Raw genomic sequence first — 23318 nt, forward strand, 5'->3', positions numbered from 1 at the left:
TAGCTTGAATGAGAAATAAGCCCTCAGCATGTAGAGCATCTTGAATATCGCTAGTCGTCCCAGCCATGTACACCACCTCACCATAGTTTTCTTCAATTTGTTGACATCCTCCAACTGAACGTCATTAAAGAACAACAGTTTTTCGTTGTTAGCACCACTGATTCCAAAAGACAACTCTGCCACCAGTTTTCCGTTGTTTTCACCACTTGCGTAAAAGACTTTTCACTACCATTGACGATGACAGATTTAATCTTGTTATCCCTTATATTCTTGTTCTTCACATGAAACTCATTGATACCACCTTCCAGCCGTCCATCCCAAGCTTATTCCTCAAATCATCTCCCCTTACCCCCTAGTCGACATGTTGTCGTCTCGAAAATCTCGGAACGTTAACTCGAATCTTACTCTTCTTTAGAAAAATACTATCCAACTTGGTATTCAACCGCCTATCATCCTCAACATCAAAGAACCGCACAAACCCATACCTCTTGCCCCTAATGTCTTTCTTGCAGGGGGTCACCACCTCATCAACTTTACCAAACTTCCCGAAAACCCTATAAAGATCTCTGGCTAAATATGTATATGGAAAAGCAGTCACAAAAAAGTAGATCTCCTCTGATTGACATCCTTAGTTCTACCATGGCCAGCATTGTCCCACACTCTATTCCTAACTCTCCGATTAGAAACAATGGACCACTCACCTTCATGTTTCTCTCTCATTTTAGGTGCGGGAAGATCTCGACATTTGATATTAAAATATTTAATAATTATAAACTCGTGAATTAAAGAGTACACGTACCCTTCGAAAAAAGTAGACATCTTTTTTTGTGTGGCATGTTTTCTAAAAAACTATTATGATAAAAGTGATAATCAGATTCTTAATTTGAATAATATTTTGAAAACACTTTTATATTAATGAATAATATTTTGAAAACACTTTTATATTATTTAAATATTTAAAAAATTTCATATACATTTTATAAAGCCATATTATTTAAAAAATTTAATTTGACATAAAATACTTGTTGAAAAACAATTTTAAATGGATTCCCATTATATAACTTTTTGCCATTTGTCATGTTCAATTAATATTTTTCTAAATAGGCTATACAAATTTATAATACAACAAAAATAATATTTTTATAATCTCTGATGTTTCATTTATAAAAAAAATTATAAATAGAGATTCAACACAATATATGTATCAAGAGTAAAACAACATTAATACAAGGAAAGAATTATGGCAAGAAGTGTGATGAATGCTGTGATTATGACAATAATTATGTTCATTTTGGCACAAGCTAGTTATTCTCTTCCGACTCGGCCTATCGCTATAGTGCGTTGTGCTGCCAAGTGTGCTGTACAATGTGCAAATAAATTGGATGAGGAACTAAAGTATGTAGAATGTGTTGCTGGATGTGGATTGGCATGCAATAACATATCATCGCCAGCTGCATATCAATGTACTACTGGTTGTGCTTATTCAAAACTCAATAGTATTAAAACTGGTATGCTCATACTTTCCCATATATATATATATATATATATATATATATATATATATATATATATATATTAGTTATTTAATACATCTAAAAAAATATGATAGTAGTGTTAATTTAATTAATGTTGTTTTTAAATAACTTTTACATTTTATTTTTTCAGATGCTCGTGATGTCAATGCAATCGTTAATTCATGCTTGAAATCTTGTTAGACAATATGTAACAATCAATAAATATATATATATATATATATATATATATATATATATATATATATATATATATATATATATATATATTGAGTTTATGAACAATGTCAATGTTTAATACTCGCTAGAATAATATGTAACATTCAATAAATGGAGAAAAATATGTTGAATTTAATAACATTCTCTCTCATTCTATTTTGTTATTGTCATTTTCCATTTCTTTTTCACTTTTCAGTTTTGAAATTAAGCTCTGTTTTAATGTAATTTAATTTTTTTAGTTAAAACACTTTTTACATTGACTAGTTACTCCAATCTACAATATTCTAATTAGTCAATTTTAAGAAATAAAATTTTACCCATTAAAGTATTGGACAAAGAAAACACTCACTAACTTGCCTCACTATAAATTAATTCTTAAAAATAATATTAACATAATAATAATAATAATAATAATAATAACAATAATAATAATAATAATAATAAAAATTATAAAATAATTAAGTTTAAAAATTATTAAATTGACAATATTGACACGTGTGAGCTATCACTATCAAACAATTTATTTTTTCTTCTTTATTGATAAACAGCATAAAAGGCTTGAATTACATTTTGAATGGGCAGATCCATATGGATGCCATTGTTTTCATTTATGGCCATTTATACCAGCTTATGGGCCTAAGTGTTATGTTTTATTAACTATCACTTGTTTTTGGTTTTATGTCTAATTTAATTAATAGAGTTTTAAAATCAATAGAGCGAGAGTTTGAGGTTTTAAGGCCGACAAAGGTTAAAATCAATAGAGCGAGAGTTTGAGATCTTTAACTGGATAGTAGACATAAGGCATTAGTTTTAAGGATGGCGAGAGCGTATTAAAACTGATTAGAAATTATTTACTTTCAAAAAGTGTTTTTAAACCCGACGTGGGATGGCAAAAGCGTACGTTAGGGAATACTAGCATGAGTCGAGTCAATAGAGCGAGAGGTTGAGACTAGGAGATTTAAGTAGATAACGACTTCATAAAGCGAGAATTTTATTAACTATGTTATTTTCAAAAAGTTTTTCTAAATCTAATGGGATGGTGAGAGCGTACATTACGAGTTAGGATAGTAGTCTAAATCAACAGAGCGAGAGTTTGAGAGGAGGACTTTTAAACAACAGAATTAATAAAGATTTTTAATCGAATAAGAACCATAGCCACTGGACCTTCGGATTGCCTAAGTTAAACGAAATACATACTGATATCCGTTTATTATTATATTACTTAGACTTCACAATTACATTTCCCTTTCGAAACAACTAAGATATTAGTAGCCGTAGCTCTACATAGTAACCTTAGATAATGGTAGATTGATTCATAATCCCTGTGGATTTGATATCTTTTAAAACTACATGACACGACTGTGCACTTGCAGTTATCGAATTTATAGACACGTAAAGTCACGATCAACCCCTTCCCGTAACACCCAGCTCTTTATCCATCTTCAACATAACTGTAGCCACATCACAAAGAGAGCCTCCCATGAGGCTCCTGTTACGACGGACCACATCTGTATCAGTTGCCACCACACTAGAATAAACCGCTCCCCCCAATCCCTTCCGACTGCCCCTTTTGAACCTCCAAAGAATCAGATTAACGTAAAGATGAAGAACCACGATAGCCACATGCAATGTGAGGTTGGGTAAAAACTGCCTTATCTCTTCCAAGCAGGCCTTAGGCCTCAACAGCATGCTACTTGGAAATAATAAACTCAACACCCCCGACCCAATATTATGACCAACAATTGGGCCCAACCCGAAGCCCAACTAATTGTCTATAAAATCATATTTAAAATAATTAAAATTACTATCTAACGCCACATGTCCCACCTTAGTTTCCTCTATAACAAATTACACCCCAATGTTTAGCTACTCAACTTTTTTCATTCTCATTTTCTTAATCTTTTTTGTGATTTTAGAAACAACCACCCTAGCTGAAACGTCACCATCACACCCTAAAACCCCTCCCGAATTCCCCGAGTCTTAGAAAGTGTCTAACACTTTTTCTTCATCTGAATCCACAAAAGCCTCCGCCTCTGAGGTTGACTTACATGAAAAGTCCCATCCAATTTCGATACGTTGCCATCAAACAAACCATCAACTTTAGCATGCTCGAACAATGTGTTGGCCTCATCCTCACTCCAATCCTTGAAGGAATCAAAATATTCATCGGAGCTAGAAGAATCCACTACAGACACTGGAACACTGAAATCCTCCACCAAAGTGATGAAAAACCTAACTTCATCAATGGAAACACCCAACTCTTTGGTCAAGAAGGTTAAACATTAGGTTCTAACACATATCCTGGCCACCTCTAACGTTTTCTTATGCTGTGTATTATCATCTGCAATTGAGAACACTCCAACCTCCTCTGCTAGAAACCTAAACATCTTATCACCCAAAACATGACAGGGTATACAAAAGAAACGTAACCACACTATCCTTTCACCATCAATATTACCAGGCTTCGATCTCTTGATTGATTGAAACCACTGATTAAGAACCACCTCACATTCCTTTACCAGTACCTCTAACGCCCCTTCCTCACGCTCAAGCAGGAGACATTTATTAGCACCCATATGAATAGCTTGAATGAGAAATAAGCCCTCAGCATGTAGAGCATATTGAATGCCGCTAGTCGTCCCAGCCATGTACACCACCTCACCATAGTTTTCTTCATTTTGTTGACATCCTCCAACTGAACGTCATTAAAGAACAACAGTTTTCCGTTGTTAGCACCACTGATTCCAAATGACAACTCTGCCACCAGTTTTCCATTGTTTTCACCACTTGCGTAAAAGACTTTTCACTACCATTGACGATGACAGATTTAATCTTGTTATCCCTTATATTCTTGTTCTTCACATGAAACTCATTGATACCACCTTCCAGCCGTCCATCCCAAGCTTATTCCTCAAATCATCTCGCCTTACCCCCCTAGTCGACATGTTGTCGTCTCGAAAATCACGGAATGTTAACTCGAATCTTACTCTCCTTTAGAAAAATACTATCCAACTTGGTATTCAACCGCCTATCATCTTCAACATCAAAGAACCGCACAAACCCATACCTCTTGCCCCTAATGTCTTTCTTGCAGGGGATCACCACCTCATCAACTTCACCAAACTTCGCGAAAACCCTATAAAGATCTCTGGCTAAATATGTATATGGAAAAAGCAGTCACAAAAAAGTAGATCTCCTCTGATTGACATCCTTAATTCTACCATGGCCAGCATTGTCCCACACTCTATTCCTAACTCTTCGATTAGAAACAATGGACCACTCACCTTCATGTTTCTCTCTTCTCTCTTGTTTCTCTCTCATTTTAGGTGCGGGAAGATCTCGATATTTGATATTAAAATATTTAATAATTATAAACTCGTGAATTAAAGAGTACACGTATCCTTCGAAAAAAGTAGACATCTTTTTTTGTGTGGCATGTTTTCTAAAAAACTATTATGATAAAAGTGATAATCAGATTCTTAATTTGAATAATATTTTGAAAACACTTTTATATTAATGAATAATATTTTGAAAACACTTTTATATTATTTAAATATTTAAAAAATTTCATATACATTTTATAAAGCCATATTATTTAAAAATTTTAATTTGACATAAAATACTTGTTGAAAAACAATTTTAAATGGATTCCCATTATATAACTTTTTGCCATTTGTCATGTTCAATTAATATTTTTCTAAATAGGCTATACAAATTTATAATACAACAAAAATAATATTTTTATAATCTCTGATGTTTCATTTATAAAAAAAATTATAAATAGAGATTCAACACAATATATGTATCAAGAGTAAAACAACATTAATACAAGGAAAGAATTATGGCAAGAAGTGTGATGAAAAATGTTGCTGTGATTATGACAATAATTATGTTCATTTTAGCACAAGCTAGTTATTCTCTTCCGACTCGGCCTATCGCTATAGTGCGTTGTGCTGCCAAGTGTGCTGTACAATGTGCAAATAAATTGGATGAGGAACTAAAGTATGTAGAATGTGTTGCTGGATGTGGATTGGCATGCAATAACATATCATCACCAGCTGCATATCAATGTACTACTGGTTGTGCTTATTCAAAACTCAATAGTATTAAAACTGGTATGCTCATACTTTCCCATATATATATATATATATATATATATATATATATATATATATATATTAGTTATTTAATACATCTAAAAAAATATGATAGTAGTGTTAATTTAATTAATGTTGTTTTTAAATAACTTTTACATTTTATTTTTTCAGATGCTCGTGATGTCAATGCAATCGTTAATTCATGCTTGAAATCTTGTTAGACAATATGTAACAATCAATAAATATATATATATATATATATATATATATATATATATATATATATATATATATATATATATATTGAGTTTATGAACAATGTCAATGTTTAATACTCGCTAGAATAATATGTAACATTCAATAAATGGAGAAAAATATGTTGAATTTAATAACATTCTCTCTCATTCTATTTTGTTATTGTCATTTTCCATTTCTTTTTCACTTTTCAGTTTTGAAATTAAGCTCTGTTTTAATGTAATTTAATTTTTTTAGTTAAAACACTTTTTACATTGACTAGTTACTCCAATATACAATATTCTAATTAGTCAATTTTAAGAAATAAAATTTTACCCATTAAAGTATTGGACAAAGAAAACACTCACTAACTTGCCTCACTATAAATTAATTCTTAAAAATAATATTAACATAATAATAATAATAATAATAATAATAATAATAAAAATTATAAAATAATTAAGTTTAAAAATTATTAAATTGACAATATTGACACTTGTGAGATATCACTATCAAACAGTTTATTTTTTCTTCTTTATTGATAAACAGCATAAAAAGCTTGAATTACATTTTGAATGGGCAGATCCATATGGATGCCATTGTTTTCATTTATGGCCATTTATGCCAGTTTATGGGCCTGAGTGTTATGGATACAGTTTAGGACAATTCTCATTGCACCCATATATCTATTTACATACTCGCGGTGAGAATCCCAAATTATTTTTATAATTCAGATATGCATATTCGAAGACACTTTTTCTAAAAAAATGTGACTTCGCATATGCAAATTCGTAGTTGTGGACCGTCCTTTCGGGCCATACCCCTCCGTGGGTGGGATACGTGAACTGACTCTTTTTTGTCGATCGGACGCTTTCGCGTCACTTTTGAAAAAGTTTACAGAGTCGCCACCGACCTTTTATTTTATCCAATGAAGGAAAGGTTTATAAAAGAAACAGAAAAAAGACCTTTGAGAGATTCTTGGTAAGGGGGTAGGTTATACAAAGGGAAGGTGTTAGCACCCTTTGTATCCATGGTTATCCATGGGCTCTTTAGTTTGCTTAGCTCATTTGCTTTACTTTTCAATTGATTCGGAATGCTTTACCTGTGTTTTTGAAATACCTTTGCAAATAGAATTTGTAATGATCCTTGTGCGGATATATACAAATGCTTGTTTATCTTTCGAAAGATGTTTTGAAAAGATCGTTAATTTTGTAATGATCCGTGTTTGGATGTATACAAAATATTGTCTTTTGGAAAATTCGTTTTAAAAAAACAACAGTGTATGAGAATTTTGTTTGTTTTGATTTTGAGCAAGCAAACTAGGAGGTCTACCCTGAGTTAGGAGGTCTTTATCCTTGTTCCCTTTAAAAATCTATCCATTCGTCGGATATAAACAAAAGGTTCGATTTTGTACTCGAAACAGTAGTAATGTAACTTTGATTTTTGAAAAGAGTGTAAAGGGGTTACCCTAAGAGGTGCAAATGTGATTGTGATTGAATTCAGATATTTATCTTTGAAGTTAGTGATCTAACGATTCAGTTTTATCTTTGACATACACGCAGTTTATATGTGTGCTGGAAATTAAAATGCGGAAATGTAAAGTGCAGAAAGTAAATCTACGCTATTACATCGATTGTGCGGGAAATGTAAACTAGCCTATTTACATGAATTTGACATCCTATACATTTATCTAGGAATTTTAAATTGCAAGAAATAAAAGGCATATTTTTGTATTTTTGTGATTTATTTTAAATATAATTAATGCATTATTAATTAATTTAAAATAAAGAAAAGATGGAAATATGATTAAACCTAGCAAATAAGTTTAAAAATATGTACAAAATATTTGTTAATTGATTTTAGAACAAAACTAATTTTTTTGGAATTTTTGAAATTTGTTTTTTGGATATTTTAAGTTAATCAAAACATAATTATGCAAATAATTACACAAATAATTAAGACTTAATGATAAAATTATCCTAAATATGTACAAAATTAGTTTATGATATATAAACAATATTTAACACAAAGAACAATTTTTTTTATGATTTTTTGACTAATTAAAATAATTAATAAGCAAATATATAAATACATACTAATTAATTATGAAAAATATTGAAATTTTGAAGAAAAATAAAATATTTTTGTTTCAGAAAATAATATATTATTTTAGAAGTTTAAAATATTTTTTGGGGAATTTTTTGGAATTTAAAACTATTTTTAATTATTTTTGCAATAAAAATAAAATAAAATAGAAAATATAAAAAGGATACTTATTCAGTGTGGAAGTTGACTGAGGGAGCATGGTGTAGCTGCGTGTGTGAGGCGTTGGATTGAAGATTGAAGTGATCCAAGGGTTCAGATCTGAGGTCACATGATGCACATGGTTAAAGTAGATCATGGGATTAGTGGGAGACCAAAGTCAGACTGGTCCCCACCTTCGCCTGCGTGGACCAATGGAAACAGAGGGAGAGAGAGAGCTGACTGTTGACTGACGAACCACGCTCGGACGCGTGGTCGTCTTCAACCTCCGTCCCATGCATTTTTTCTAGACAGATAGCGGGGGTTTTGAACCCCCTCTATTTTACAATAAGAAAACGTTATTTTTGGTAGCTTCCCAAACCTGCAAGAACACACGTTAGCAACACATGAAAGCAACCCAGATCCACTAAACATGATGCCCTGAATCCAAATATGTCATTAGTTTCGTGATTTGAGGCTCGTAGCTATAGGTTCGAAGATGTTAAAGTATGAACACTCATAAGCTTATGTTAATGGCATATGGTTATCCTCACGTGGGAGTTGGCATGTTAAGACCCAGATCACTTATGTAGGACCTCATAAACATGTTAGGGTGGTTAGTTCATATGGAAATTAATTGCAAATATGAAAATGAAAGTTAGGGCATATATACATGAAGAACACTTATATGCACTACACGACTCTCATAGGCCTATATTTAGAGTTCAATCTTACTCTATTATGTTTGAGAAGATGATTAGAATGCTTGGTTTGTATTAATATTGATTGGAGAATTGAATTTGAATTTTACAAAGTTTTGAGATTTTTGGAGAATTTTTGTGATGAAGAAGGCTATGCTCTTGTTACAAATCGTGTCCTCTCTTTGTTGCTGAAGTATGCTACTCCTTTTATAGCCCAAAGGCTGCTTGGAAGTGAAGCAAGAAGCTATAGTTGCCTTTGTTGAAAGTTTGGTTCTTTAATATTAAAAAACTTTGAATTTTTGACCAAGCCTTGACTCCATTCAATGCTCTTGCCTTGGGCATCAATCTTCTGCAGAAAATTGAAGATTTTGGAGGTGAGTCATACTTGGAGACCAAGTCACCAATTATCCATGCAATTTTCCTTTGATTTTAATCTTAAAATAAGATAAAATCATGTCAAAAATGGATAATATAGATGTGGGCTTTGTCTTGGTCGTGGGAGGCCCATAGTAACATGGCAAAGATGTTTGGACCATAAAAACTTGGACTCATTTGGAAAAAAAACATTTTTGAGCAATGTTGATTTCATGCATTTTCCCAAAATTTAGCCAACTTCAACAAGGTGTAAATCCTTCAATTTTTGTCATATGAAGGAGATCTTGCACTTTTTGGAAACCTCAAAGAGTCCTCTAACCAATGTCTTTGGTCTCATATCAAAATGATTTTTGGTTCTCCTTGTGTGTCCATTTGAAAAAAGTGTCTTTTTGTTGACTTTGAAAATGACCTGTAATGTCTTTGGCCATATTTTCCAAATGGTGAATGCAATGACCATGGGATCAATTGCATTTGAAAGATAATTGAATTTCCTTCAAAATGAGCTTTGGTTGACATTTTTTGGATGAAGGATGAGAGAGTTATGATCAGTCAAAGTTGAGTTGACTTTTCAGGCAAAAACCCTAATTTTGAATCTTAGGGTTTTGTTGATTTTTGATCTTTCCTTGATGAATTGTGATCATCCAATGATCAAATGTTGAATCCTTTGACAAAATATGGACTTTGACAAAAAATTTCATTTTTGACTGTCAGTTGACTTTTTTGGTCAAACGGGTCGTCTGTTGACTGTTTGAGCTGCTGACGGTGCGTCTGAGTGAATTGAAGTTTGAAAATTTGTATGATGGTACTTTGAGATGTATGGATGTATATGAAATCCATTTGAGCTCTCAAAACTTGTTGCTCCTGTTAAAACAAGAAAAACCCTGATTAGGGACTGTCTGTATAGGAGGCAGTTAAGCGTACCTGATTTTTGTGCAGTGTTGAGTTTCTGCTAATCATGTGATATTCAGAAGACTTCTAACACAAAAATCTTGGAAATTTGAATTGTGAATGATTGATTTGATTGATTGTACAAATCACTGTGAATTGTACTGTCTGCAGCTTGTCTGTCAACCGACTGTTCGTGTACAGAAGCAGCAGTTAGAGTGAAAAATCAACAGTCAAAGTTAATTTTCTTTTTTTTTTTTTTTTTTTTTTTTTTTTTTTTGTTTTTTTTTTTTTTGTTTTTGTTTTATGTTTGAAAAATTAAAGTTATTTACATGACTTGTTAAAAACACAGACATAATAAATAACTAATATATACTGTTACCAGTACAGTCTGAGTTTCCTGATTCTGCGCCTGCAAAAAGATTTAACTCTGTACCAATTGTGTCAGTACTATTTATCTGTAAATAAATAAATAGCATGTGAAGTAAAGAATAGTATTTGGCGTTTGCGTAAGAATAAATTCCACTGTAAGCCAAGTTACTGTGTAAGAAAAATTCTGAAAACCAAGTTCTTCATATGTCAGGATATTTTGAAAAAATCCATGTTTATATGAGACTCTTAATTTTCATATTGAAACTTTCCTGAAAAAAGAAGTGGGCAAATTTTGGGGTATAACAGTTGCCCCTATTCAATCTTCTTAAACCTGAAGAGATTGTCTGAAATCTGAGGGTAGAAGATGATTGAATAAATAGATGCCCTGAAAATTTGCACTTACCTTGATCAGCAGAGATGTTGGAAGTTGCATTTGAATGTTGTCTGTGAAATGTTGTTGGCAGATTGAAACATTACCTGAGATGGGCTTTCGGATGCCACCTGGACAATGTGTTGATGGTTTGTTCATCAGAATGAATCTGTTGATTATATCTTGATGAAGGATTTGAAAGTTGATCATTGTGGAACCGTTTGAGGTATCACTTTAGATCTGCAATGTTAGATCGTTCTGGAACCGTCTGAGGTTTCGCCTTAGATCTGAAATGCTAGATCGTTCTGGAACCGTCGGAGGTATCGCCTTAGATCTGAAATGCTAGATCGTTCTGGAACCGTCTGAGGTATCGCCTTAGACTAGCAATGTTAGATGATAAATGAATTGAGAATGAGAGTTCTTCAGAGTGAATCTTTGGTTTGATTGTATCTGAAAGGACTGCTTGTCTGAATAAGATTCAGGATGAACACTGCATGTGAGTGAGAACATCTTTGCTGAAGACATCTGTCTACCTGAAAAATCAAGTTAATAATATGCGATGTCTATGATGCATGTATGATATGAGATCCTCGAGCTAGAGGAGAAATATGCAAGCTATGTTGTGTATGAATATGCGTATGATGCATGATTGTGAATGTGAATATGAGTGTGAATGTGATGCATGGTTTATGCAGCTTAGAGCGTGTCAAGCTCCTGATTGGGAAAATAAATCCCAGCTTAGTCGTCAAGAAATGAAGGCATTGTGATTGGGAAAATAAATCCCTGCTAGCCATTTGGAAGTGAAGGCATCGTGGTTGTTGATGATCTTCTGTCTCGCTTGAGTACCCTGGGTTGGGGAAATTCTTTGAGAACCAGGATATTCTATTGAAGGATCTTTGATTACTGCTCGGGGATGAACAGTAGTTTTGAGAGTTCGGACTGTGACGCCCTTTGGAGTGGGAATGAGGAAGATGCATAATCCTCCGATGCACTATCTGACCAAGTTTGGGTGCGGAGATCACACCTTCTGAAGACAGTAATCTGGAACAACCCTGCTGGGGAATAAGACTTCTTTCGAAAGAAAAATCTTTTTGAGGGATTTGTTGAGGAATGTGTCTCCATTGGGGAAACTTCCTTCTGATGCTGGTTTAGGATAATGTCCAAATAATTGGGACATGTCCGGAATGCTATTCCTGTTTTTCCTGGTAAACATCAATCATATTCAAATGCATATGTTCATTCAAAATATCATTGGGATGCTCGCGTATTCAAAACAGAAAAAATGAAAATGTTAGTTATAAGCTGCATTGATTTTTGAAAAGGTGCCGTGATAGGCGGATTAGTATAGGGAGACAACAATCCTAGAAGTAGGAAATTGTCAGAAAGTTTTGAAAAGTATTTATGAAAAGAAATAGCTATGTGAGAACGATCCAGTCAAGTTTCAATTCTGCTATTGCCAATCTGTCTTCGAGCATCTCATCCCTCACTTGTTGGAAGAAAGTGATTGGACTGATCGGTGTCTTTGAGGTGTTGAACCTTGTCGGTGAGTAGGCAGCTGAGCGGGACATAGTTGTATGCTTTATTCCCTACTTTTTGCCTAGGCTGCCCTTTCAGGTTTTCAGCCTACCGGGATTGTATTTGTTTTGTCTCTAATTTTTGCCTGGATCGCCCTTTCGGGTTTTCAATCCACCGAGACGCTCATTTTTGCCTAAGTTGCCCTTTCAGGTTTTCAACTTAGCGAGCTGTATTTTTTTTTTTTAAGCAAAGTACTTTTTGACTATGTCCGCATTCACAGGGTGTGGGAAATCCTCGCCATCCATGGTGGTAAGCAACATGGCACCGCCGGAGAATATTTTCTTGATTATGAATGGTCCCTCGTAGGTGGGGGTCCATTTGCCTCTGGGATCACCTTGTGGTAAGATGATGCGTTTGATAACCAAGCCACCAGTTTGGTATGCTTGACTTTTGACTTTCTTGTTGAATGCTTTGATCATGCGCTTTTGGTATAGCTGGCCATGACAGATAGCTGCAAGTCTTTTCTCATCGATCAAGTGTATTTGGTCGAATCGAGTTTGAATCCAATCGTCTTCGTCTAGATCGGCTTCTTTCATGATCCTTAAGGAAGGAATCTGGATTTCGATTGGGAGAACTGCTTCCATACCGTAGACTAACGAGAATGGAGTTGCCCCTGTTGAAGTACGCGCAGATGTGCGATAACCATGAAGAGCAAAAGGTAACATCTCATGCCAGTCTTTGTAGGTTACTGTCATCTTTTGTATGATTTTCTTGATGTTTTTGTTGGCGGCTTCGACAGCGCCGTTCATCTTTGGTCGATATGGAGAAGAATTATGATGTTTGATCTGGAACTGCGTGCAGAGTTCAGTAATCATTTTGTTGTTTAGATTCGTGCCATTGTCAGTGATGATCCTTTCGGGGATGCCGTACCGACAAATGAGATTGTGCTTGATAAACCTGGCTACCACATTCTTGGTGACAGAAGCATATGAAGCTGCCTCTACCCACTTTGTGAAGTAGTCAATAGCGACCAGGATAAAGCGATGTCCGTTGGAAGCAGTAGGTTTGATTTCTCCAATCATATCAATACCCCACATTGCGAAAGGCCAAGGAGCCGTCAGAACGTTTAATGGAACTGGAGGTACATGCACTTTGTCGGCATATATCTGGCATTTGTGACAAGATTTGGAATGATGATGGCAATCTGTCTCCATGGTAGACCAGTAGTAACCTGCTCTCAAGATCTTTTTAGCCATTGTATGTCCGTTGGAATGAGTACCGAAGGTACCATTGTGTATGTCTTCCATGATTTGTTCTGCTTCCTTCTTGTTTACGCAACGAAGTAAAGTCGAGTCATGGTTGCGCTTGTACAAAGTTCCATTGCTTAGGAAGAATTTGGAGGCAAATCTCCTTAGAAACTTTCTGTCGTTAATAGATGCCCCTTCAGGGTACTCCTGGGTTTCGAGATACCTTTGTATTTCATGGAACCATGATTTGTCTTCCATTTGTTTGGTATCGATCTCATTGCAATAGGCTGGTTCGTCTTGCCTGTAAATGGTGATCATAGGAGCTTCGTCGTCCCAATTGACTTTGAACATGGATGACATGGTAGCTAAGGCATCAGCTAGTTGATTTTCTTCGCGTGGGATGTGTTCGAAAGTGATCTCCTCGAAGTAAGGAATCAAACTCAACACATGTTCTTTGTATGGAATTAGATTTGGGTGCTTTGTGTCCCATTCCCCTTTGACTTGGTAGATTACCAAGGCCGAGTCTCCGTAGACTTCAAGGAATTTGATTTTTAGATCAATTACAGCTTTGAGACCCAGAATGCATGCTTCGTATTCGGCTATATTGTTGGTGCAATTGAAACACAATCTGGCGGTGAAGGGTGTATGACCTCCTGTGGGGGAAATGATCACAGCTCCGATGCCATTGCCGAGCGCATTAGAAGCTCCGTCAAAAACCATAGTCCATCGGGATCCTGGTTGTTTGTAGTCATTGACTAGCATAATGTCTTCGTCTGGGAAGTCAAAGTTCAATGCCTGATAATCATCTACTGCTTGATGAGCTAAATGATCAGCTACCACACTTCCTTTGATTGCTTTTTGCGAAGTGTATTGAATGTCATATTCTGTTAGGATCATTTGCCATCTTGCAATCCTTCCAGAGAGAGCAGGTTTTTCGAACACGTATTTGATTGGATCCATCTTGGAGATCAGGAAAGTGGTGTGATTTAGCATATACTGTCTTAGTCGGCGAGCCGCCCATGCTAAGGCACAGCAAGTTTTTTCGAGTAGTGAGTATCTTGTTTCACAATCGGTAAACTTTTTGCTAAGATAGTAGATTGCGTGCTCCTTTCGACCGGAATCGTCATGTTGTCCGAGTACACACCCCATTGAATCTTCTAACACAGTTAGGTACATTATCAGAGGTCTGCCTTCCACAGGAGGTAACAAGATTGGCGGTTTTTGAAGGTATTCTTTGATTTTATCAAAGGCTAACTGGCATTTGTCATTCCATCTTTCCACTTGATCTTTCTTCAGTAATTTGAAGATTGGCACACAAGTAGGAGTCATATGGGCAATGAATCTGGCTATGTAGTTTAGACGTCCCAAGAATCCTCTGACTTGTTTCTCGGTACGGGGTATAGGCATTTCTTGAATGGCTTTGACCTTGGCAGGATCAACCTCAATACCTTTACTGCTGACGATGAAACCTAAGAGTTTACCGGATCTTACTCCAAAGGTACACTTGTTCGGGTTCAGTCGCAATCTGTATTTCTTGAGTCTGTCAAACAGCTTGTGTAAATGACTCAAATGTTCTTCTTCGGTGTTGGATTTTGCGATCATGTCATCGACATACACCTCTATTTCCTGATGAATCATATCATGAAATAGTGTTACCATTGCTCGTTGGTAGGTAGCTCCAGCATTTTTTAGACCAAAGGGCATTACTTTGTAACAAAAGGTTCCCCAGGGAGTTGTGAAGGTTGTTTTTTCCATGTCTTCGGGTGCCATCTTGATTTGATTGTACCCTGAGAATCCGTCCATAAAGGAGAATACCTTGCATTGTGCGGTATTGTCAACTAGTACATCGATGTGCGGTAAAGGGAAATCATCTTTAGGGCTTGCCCGGTTCAGATCTCTGTAGTCTACACACATTCTGACTTTCCCGTCTTTTTTGGGTACAGGCACGATGTTAGCTATCCAAGGAGGATAACTTACAACTTTTAGGAATCCGGCATTGAATTGTTTTTCAACCTCGTCTTTGATCTTTTTTGACATATCAGGCTTACTCCTTCGCAGTCTCTGTTTGACCGGAGTGCTTCCTTCTTTGATTGGCAGGCGATGAACTACAATGTCCGTGTCAAGGCCAGGCATATCTTGATAAGACCAGGCGAATATCTCGGCGTAGTCTTGCAACAATTGAATCAGTCTTTGCTTGACACTGTTTTCTAAGTCAGCCCCAATTCTGACCTCTTTCTTTTCTTCGTCACTGCCCAAGTTGATGACCTCAATCGGCTCCTCATGAGGCTGTATGGCTTTTTCTTCTTGTTCTAGAAGTCTTGCAATTTCTCTTGGCACTTCACAATCTTCCTCACTTTCGTCCTCAGTTTGGTAGATCGGATTTTCAAAGTCATGACGGGCAATAGCAGAGTCGTTATTGACTGGATCCAGCGTGTATGTGAATCTGCATGGTAGATATGTGAGTGTGTATGAAGAGAAAAACATAGCTATTTGAAAGCGAATAAAGAAAGAAAAAGGATCACAAAATTTTGAACATGCAAGCATCCCATGATTTTATTGAATGCACATAATCATGATATGACAAACCCTTTTTATAGAAGGACCGTTGTGCTAAGGCACACGGCTTTCAAGCTCATGGTTCGATTGTTCAGGAACCACTTTTATCTTTGCACAATATTCACAAAGAAAACAGGAAATGGCATTTACTCCTGATCAAAGGAGATCACATCCTCTGCTTTCCAGTTGTTCAATCCACCGTTGTTAGCAGGGAGCACCCAGCTGTTCCAGTTGCAGTTGTTCTTTTCGTCTTCCGTAGCATTGATTCCGCTAGTGGGAAAATGCGTAGGTAATTCCTCAGGATAAGTTGGATGATTTGTTGGATATGAGAATCCAGGTGGAGGTCCCTCTATTGGCTGAGCGAGATGCTCGATAAGGCCGTCCCATGCAGTAGGAATGATGTTTTGAATAGAGACTTGTGCATCCTGATAAGGAGTGTACTGTGACAAAAAATAACCTTCGTTGTTTGGCATCTTCCTGGCTTCTTCAAGAGCGAAGTTGTCGTCGTACTGTTCGTCCCATCCAGTCGGGACAATGTCTTTGATGGGAGTTGAAAAGCTCGGAGGAGCGGAATATTTCACCATATAGTCGTATTTGCCGCTGGGTTCTCCTAGCGTGTCCCATACTTCTTTGGGTGGATTTTGATATTGCTGAGTGACGGGACTTGTGATACTTCCGTCATTTTGATTACCCTCTTCTGTTGGAGTAAGATCTTCCAGAGTAATGTAAGAATTCTGAGGTGTGATATACTGGTAGTTGTAACCGTCATTTGGTCCTCCCACAGCATCCCACATTCCCATGGTAATGGGTGGAATTTCGTCTGGATATGGCTGAATGATGTGGTTCAAGTATGTCCCTTCATCATCAATGGCGTTTACTTCTTGGCTGGCGAAGTGTGATATTAACCCTTCAGAGCGAGGATTTTGATCATTCTTTTGATTTTCACCATTATAGCCCAGACCTAGCTTGTCGGACTTGTAGGGTATATCAGGGAGTTGTCCCCATACTGTGCGATCACCCTGTTCAATCATGGCTTTGGCATCTTTGAGAGAAGCCATAGTTGTAGCTGGAGTAGCAGGAATATGCTTGGTGGTAGAGATATCTGGAGATACAACCTCAAAAGCTTGATACGGAGTTTCGATGGATTCGCCCTCCCTCTCAACATACTTGTCGTTGCTCAAGTGACTGACCATATATTCTTCTTCGCCATAGACTGTGACAACCTTTCCTTTTACTGGGTATTTTAACTTCTGATGCAGGGTAGAAGTTACAGCGTTTGCCCCATGTATCCAAGGGCGTCCTAGTAAACAGGAGTATGTTGGAAGAACGTCTATTACGGAAAAGATAACATCGAAAGTTTGAGAGCCCACTCTGATTGGGAGCTTAACTTCTCCGTACACCGTTCTTGTTGACCCATCGAAGGCTCTTACAACCACATCACTTGGTTGTAGCACAACTCCTTTGAAGTCAAGTTTTTCCAGTATTACCTTTGGTAACACGTTTAGAGAGGAACCATTGTCTATTAGCACATGAGACAGAGTGGTGCCGTTGCATTCGATAGAGATGTGCAGGGCCTTGTTGTGATTTCTTCCAGCAGGAGTTAGATCCACATCAGAGAAACCAAGACCATTGGGCACTGTAAGACTGGCGACACAATTCTCAAATTGGTCGATTGGGATTTCTTGAGGCACATGCGCAGCTTGAAGGAACTTCATTAGAGCTTTAGCATGAGCTTCTGAATATTTTAGCAGAGATAACATTGAGATTTTTGAAGCAGTATGCCCCAGTTGTTCGACAATATTGTAATCACTTTTGCAGATGATTTTCAATATTTCGTCCATCTCTTGCTTTGATGGATCCTCAGCAGTGATCTCTACCGGATTTTGAACTGGTTCGATCAGTGGCTCTTTGCCTCGAGTGTTGATATCTGGAATAGGAATTGGAACCTGGATTGGACTAGCAGCAATATTTGGAGAAATTTCTGGTGAAAAGATTCTTCCACTTCTCGTGATCTTGCTAGTGCCTGCAATGTTACTTACAGCTGAAGTAGTTAGTGTTGCGTCCTCTTTAGTCGAGGGATCCTGCTTAACTCCATGAATGTAAACATTAGTGTCATATCCCCATGGGACAGCTTTGTCTGAGGAGTATGGAAATGGGGTTGGTCTAGCAATGACTACTGATGCCACTTTGAGTGTAGCAGAAAGTTTGAATGGAGCCTTGGTAGAGATTTTGAATGGTAAGCTGGAGATCACTGAGACGTCTTCCATTCTTATCCCGTTGGCAAAGACTTTGCCCAACATGTCCATAGAAGGGAGCCTCTCAAACATAATGATACGGCGATCCATGTGTTTTTGAATTCCCATCTTTAGATTTTCACAACCATTGGGTTGGCGTGAGCAATAAAAGCAGTCGGGATCACAACCTGGAAAGTAACCAGCTTGGATGAACTTTCTTTTGACTTCGAGGAGTGGAATTGATACTTCGTTCACATCATAAATGTAAACTGTGTCTATGATAGCATTAACAGTTTTGTCATGCTTTGGCATAGGTGCTGTGATGACATTTGGAGTTTCTGGAGGATCGAACTCAATTTCTCCAGCATCTATCATGTCTTGGATTTTATTTTTCAGGGCCCAGCAGTGATCTGCGTCATGTCCTGGACAGTTTGAATGATAGGCACATGTTGCATCAGGGCGATAATTCAGAGAAGAAGTATTGACATTCTTCGGAGGACCCCTTAATGTGATCAGATCCGCTTTAAGCAAGTGCTGCAATGCCTGAGAGATTGGCATGTTGATTTTGGTGAAAGTTCTTCTTGGTGCATCTGGTCGATGCGTATATTTTGGCTGTTGATCTTTTTGAGGTGCAGATGCGGAGATCATAACCGCCCCTACAGATTGATGCTGATCACTTTTGTGACTTGTCTGAATTTGCGCTGTATTGACCTCATTTCTGATGGGCCTTTTTGTAGTACCAGAGGAGGATCCTACTTGAATTTTTCCATTTCGAATGCCACTTTCGACACGTTCTCCGGTCAGTATTAGGTCAGTGAAACCTGATGATGAACTTCCCAGCAAATGGCTATAGAATGGGCCAGTTAAAGTGTCCCATAGACATGCCTCGCAATTGAGTACGAGTGGGTGTAAGATCAGCATTGTATTGGTACTGTTTGTAAAAAGCAGCAGCTAATTCTTCCCAAGTATGAACCTTGGTATTTTCTAGCTGGTAGTACCATTCGAGTTGTGTACCTGACAGACTTTCTTGGAAAAAGTGAATCCACAATTTGTTATCTGTTGTATGAGGTTGTATCTTCCTCACATAAGATCTCAAATGTAGTTTTGGACAAGAAACTCCATCATACTTTGCAAAGGTTGGAACTTTGAATTTTGGAGGGATGACAACATCCGACACGAGTCCCAGATCATTGAAATCTAAGCCAGGTATTTTTTGTATTTCCATAGCTTTCATACGATCCTCCAACTGTTGGTATTTGTCATCATCCTGTTCGTCTCCAGAATGATCTTCTTCTTCATTTGAAGAGAGAGAGGGTTTAGCAGAACCCTGGTTGCTTTGATTATCTTCTTGTTCACCATCACCGACTATTTCAGGGATTGGTGGCTTTTTGATCTTTTTGACAGGGATCTTGATCTTCCTTCTCAGGTAACTCAAGCCTGCAGATTCTTTGGGCTTCTTCTTCTTCTTGAGTATCAGGGCTTTCAGCTCTTGTTGCCCCTTTGCCAGTTCCAGAATTGCCACTTGAACTTGGGCATTCTGTACTTCGAGATTCTTGATGCTTGCCTCAGATTCCATCTCTTCTGACTGAAATAAACAGCGAAGAGATGAGAAACCCGTCATGAGAACCTGTTATGAAATGTGTATGACTGGATGCCATGTATGCAATGTGTATGCAATGTATATGAATGCAATGTATGAAATGCAATGTATGAAATGCAATGTGTATGCAATGCATGTGAATGCATGTGTGCAATGTTTTCAAGGATCATAGAGTCTAGATTTGTTAAAGAAGCAACAAACGTTAGTTAATCAATTTATTCTTTTTTCTTTGCCTCATTTGGGCTTACAAAAAATAAAATAAATGATCTTTCAGGTCTCCCGTGGGCGCTTTTTCTTTGTCCCCAGGAATGCGTTGATTCTTTGTTCTTCTTGAAGCTGTCTGGTGAGCTCGAATAGCCTTCTCTCATAGTCCTGACAGTGTTCTTTGAAGGTGTCTCTTTCCTCTTTGAGTTGAACCCAGGATTTTTGCAACTCTTCCAAGTCAGTTGGCATATCCGGGTGTAGAATAACTTGAGGTTCGTAACCTTCGACTTCTGATTCGATAGTCACAGGTAGAACAGCGGGATAGGGCATCATGAGTTTTTGAGCATGAGTACGCACCCATCTGAGGTAAAGTTCCATAGGAATAGAATTCCATTGCCCCAGAGTTTTGCTTTTTATTCTATAGACACTGTCCCAAGCCTGTATGAATCTTCGTCGGTGTCTGTGAGAATCATTCTCGTAATCAAACACAATGCCACGGATAATCATGTCATGAGGACCGTTGCTTCTTGCATATCCGAATTGGCGTAGAGCTAGAGAGGGATTGTAAGTGATACCTCCTTTAATGCCAAGGAGTGGCACATTAGGGTATTCTCCACAATGATCAATGATAGTAATGTCTCTTTGAAAGAAGTTGTTCCATCGGATATCTGAATGAGATAAAGACATGATTCTGTAAGACCATTGTGCTCTTTGTTCATTTCTCAGTACTGATCGGGGAAGATGACATGTAAACCACCTAGCCAGCAGTGGTATACAGCACATGAGAGTTCCTCGCTTCTTCGTGGTACGAGTGTGTAGAGAGTGTAGGATGTCTCCCAGCAATGTTGGTACCCGGGTTGCGAATTAGGAAAAGGTTGATGATGTGTACACTTATGAACTGGTCGGAATTAGGGAACAAAACCAACCCATAGATCAAAAGAGCCATAACTTCTTCAAAAGCTGGATAACTTTTGTTTTCTAGCAGTAGTCGAGCCTTTTCCAGTAAGAATTTGGCAAGCAAACCCTCAACTCCACTCTTTGTTTCCCAATTGGATTTGATTTCTGACTTTTGCAGATGTAAAGCAGCAGCAATGACTTCAGGTTTTGGTTTTCTTTCTAAACCAGTGAAAGGTAATTGATCTCGGATTGGTAATCCAATTAATTCAGAGAATTCTTCCAAAGTGGGTACCAACTGGTAATCAGGAAATGTGAAGCAATGATGTTCAGGGTCGAAGAACTGGAACAGGACCCGTATCATGTCTTCTTCAAACTTTGAGGTAACCAAATGGAGTAGGTGACCATGCTTTTCAGTGAATTGAGCATTCCTGGGGAATTCTGCTACCAAGACTTTGAGTTCAGATGGCACCGTTGAGATATTGATTCGGATGTAATCTCTGGTGGCGGGAGCCATTACCTGCAAAAACAAAAGTAAACTCTTTGATCCTTGAAATGTGTAGTGAAAAATGATGTGTTTATGATGCAAACATGTGGCACACAAAAACAAATCAAACAATAGCCTTAGGTTTAAAGGCTTGCATGAGGTTGATAGGTGATACCCTCCCCTCTGAAGTTGAGTTGGTTGAAAACCTGTCCTAGAATAGTATTCGGGTTCTATGATCCTTGGAGACAACATCTCAATACGGCGCTCGGACGGCCGATCAAGAATATTCCTCGAGGATAACTAGCTTCGATCAATTTCAAAGCTAGCCACTTAATAGGCCACAAGTCAAGTTCAACTAAAAGGTTCTAAGACAAATTAGTGTTAATGACACTTCGGAAGCCTAATATACTCCTTGATCGCTTTCAAGGGACATCAGTATAAACCAAAGTATCACACTAACGATGACTACCAGATCAACCGTATCGGTACATGCCGTACAGTTTCCTTGGTCTATTGTCATATACTTAAGGTATCTCGAGATTCGGGTTAGAATCTTTCACACAAGCAAAGTACCCAAGCAAACCTGTGAAAAGTAAAGCAATCAGATCAAACAATTGAAAACATCGAAATGATCTATACTCTAAAGGTAACCCCTTTTGAAAACATTTTGAATTTGTATTCCCCAGCAGAGTCGCCAGTTCTGTGGACCGTCCTTTCGGGCCATACCCCTCCGTGGGTGGGATACGTGAACTGACTCTTTTTTGTCGATCGGACGCTTTCGCGTCACTTTTGAAAAAGTTTACAGAGTCGCCACCGACCTTTTATTTTATCCAATGAAGGAAAGGTTTATAAAAGAAACAGAAAAAAGACCTTTGAGAGATTCTGGGTAAGGGGGTAGGTTATACAAAGGGAAGGTGTTAGCACCCTTTGTATCCATGGTTATCCATGGGCTCTTTAGTTTGCTTAGCTCATTTGCTTTACTTTTCAATTGATTCGGAATGCTTTACCTGTGTTTTTGAAATACCTTTGCAAATAGAATTTGTAATGATCCTTGTGCGGATATATACAAATGCTTGTTTATCTTTCGAAAGATGTTTTGAAAAGATCGTTAATTTTGTAATGATCCGTGTTTGGATGTATACAAAATATTGTCTTTTGGAAAATTCGTTTTAAAAAAACAACAGTGTATGAGAATTTTGTTTGTTTTGATTTTGAGCAAGCAAACTAGGAGGTCTACCCTGAGTTAGGAGGTCTTTATCCTTGTTCCCTTTAAAAATCTATCCATTCGTCGGATATAAACAAAAGGTTCGATTTTGTACTCGAAACAGTAGAAATGTAACTTTGATTTTGAAAAGAGTGAAAAGGGGTTACCCTAGGAGGTGCAAATGTGATTGTGATTGAATTCAGATATTTATCTTTGAAGTTAGTGATCTGACGGTTCAGTTTTATCTTTGACATACACGCAGTTTATATGGGTGCTGGAAATTAAAATGCGGAAATGTAAAGTGCAGAAAGTAAATCTACGCTATTACATCGATTGTGCGGGAAATGTAAA

At 37.2% G+C, this 23318-nt stretch overlaps 2 protein-coding genes across 2 annotated transcripts; both read left to right on the plus strand.

The window, feature by feature from the left end:
• Positions 1-1215: 1215 nt before the first annotated feature.
• LOC131629586 (uncharacterized) lies at positions 1216-1815 on the plus strand. Its single transcript, XM_058900365.1, has 2 exons — positions 1216-1508; positions 1666-1815. Exons 1-2 carry the CDS (start codon positions 1241-1243, stop codon positions 1713-1715), a joined length of 318 nt encoding a protein of 105 aa, XP_058756348.1. The 5' UTR covers positions 1216-1240; the 3' UTR covers positions 1716-1815.
• A 3748-nt stretch (positions 1816-5563) lies between these two features.
• On the plus strand, positions 5564-6212 carry LOC131629587 (uncharacterized). The gene is made up of 2 exons (XM_058900366.1): positions 5564-5866; positions 6020-6212. The coding sequence occupies exons 1-2, from the start codon at positions 5593-5595 to the stop codon at positions 6067-6069; spliced, it is 324 nt and encodes a 107-aa protein (XP_058756349.1). The 5' UTR covers positions 5564-5592; the 3' UTR covers positions 6070-6212.
• Positions 6213-23318: the final 17106 nt, after the last annotated feature.

This window comes from Vicia villosa, unplaced genomic scaffold (assembly GCF_029867415.1).
Source record: "Vicia villosa cultivar HV-30 ecotype Madison, WI unplaced genomic scaffold, Vvil1.0 ctg.000582F_1_1, whole genome shotgun sequence".
NCBI lineage: Eukaryota > Viridiplantae > Streptophyta > Magnoliopsida > Fabales > Fabaceae > Vicia > Vicia villosa.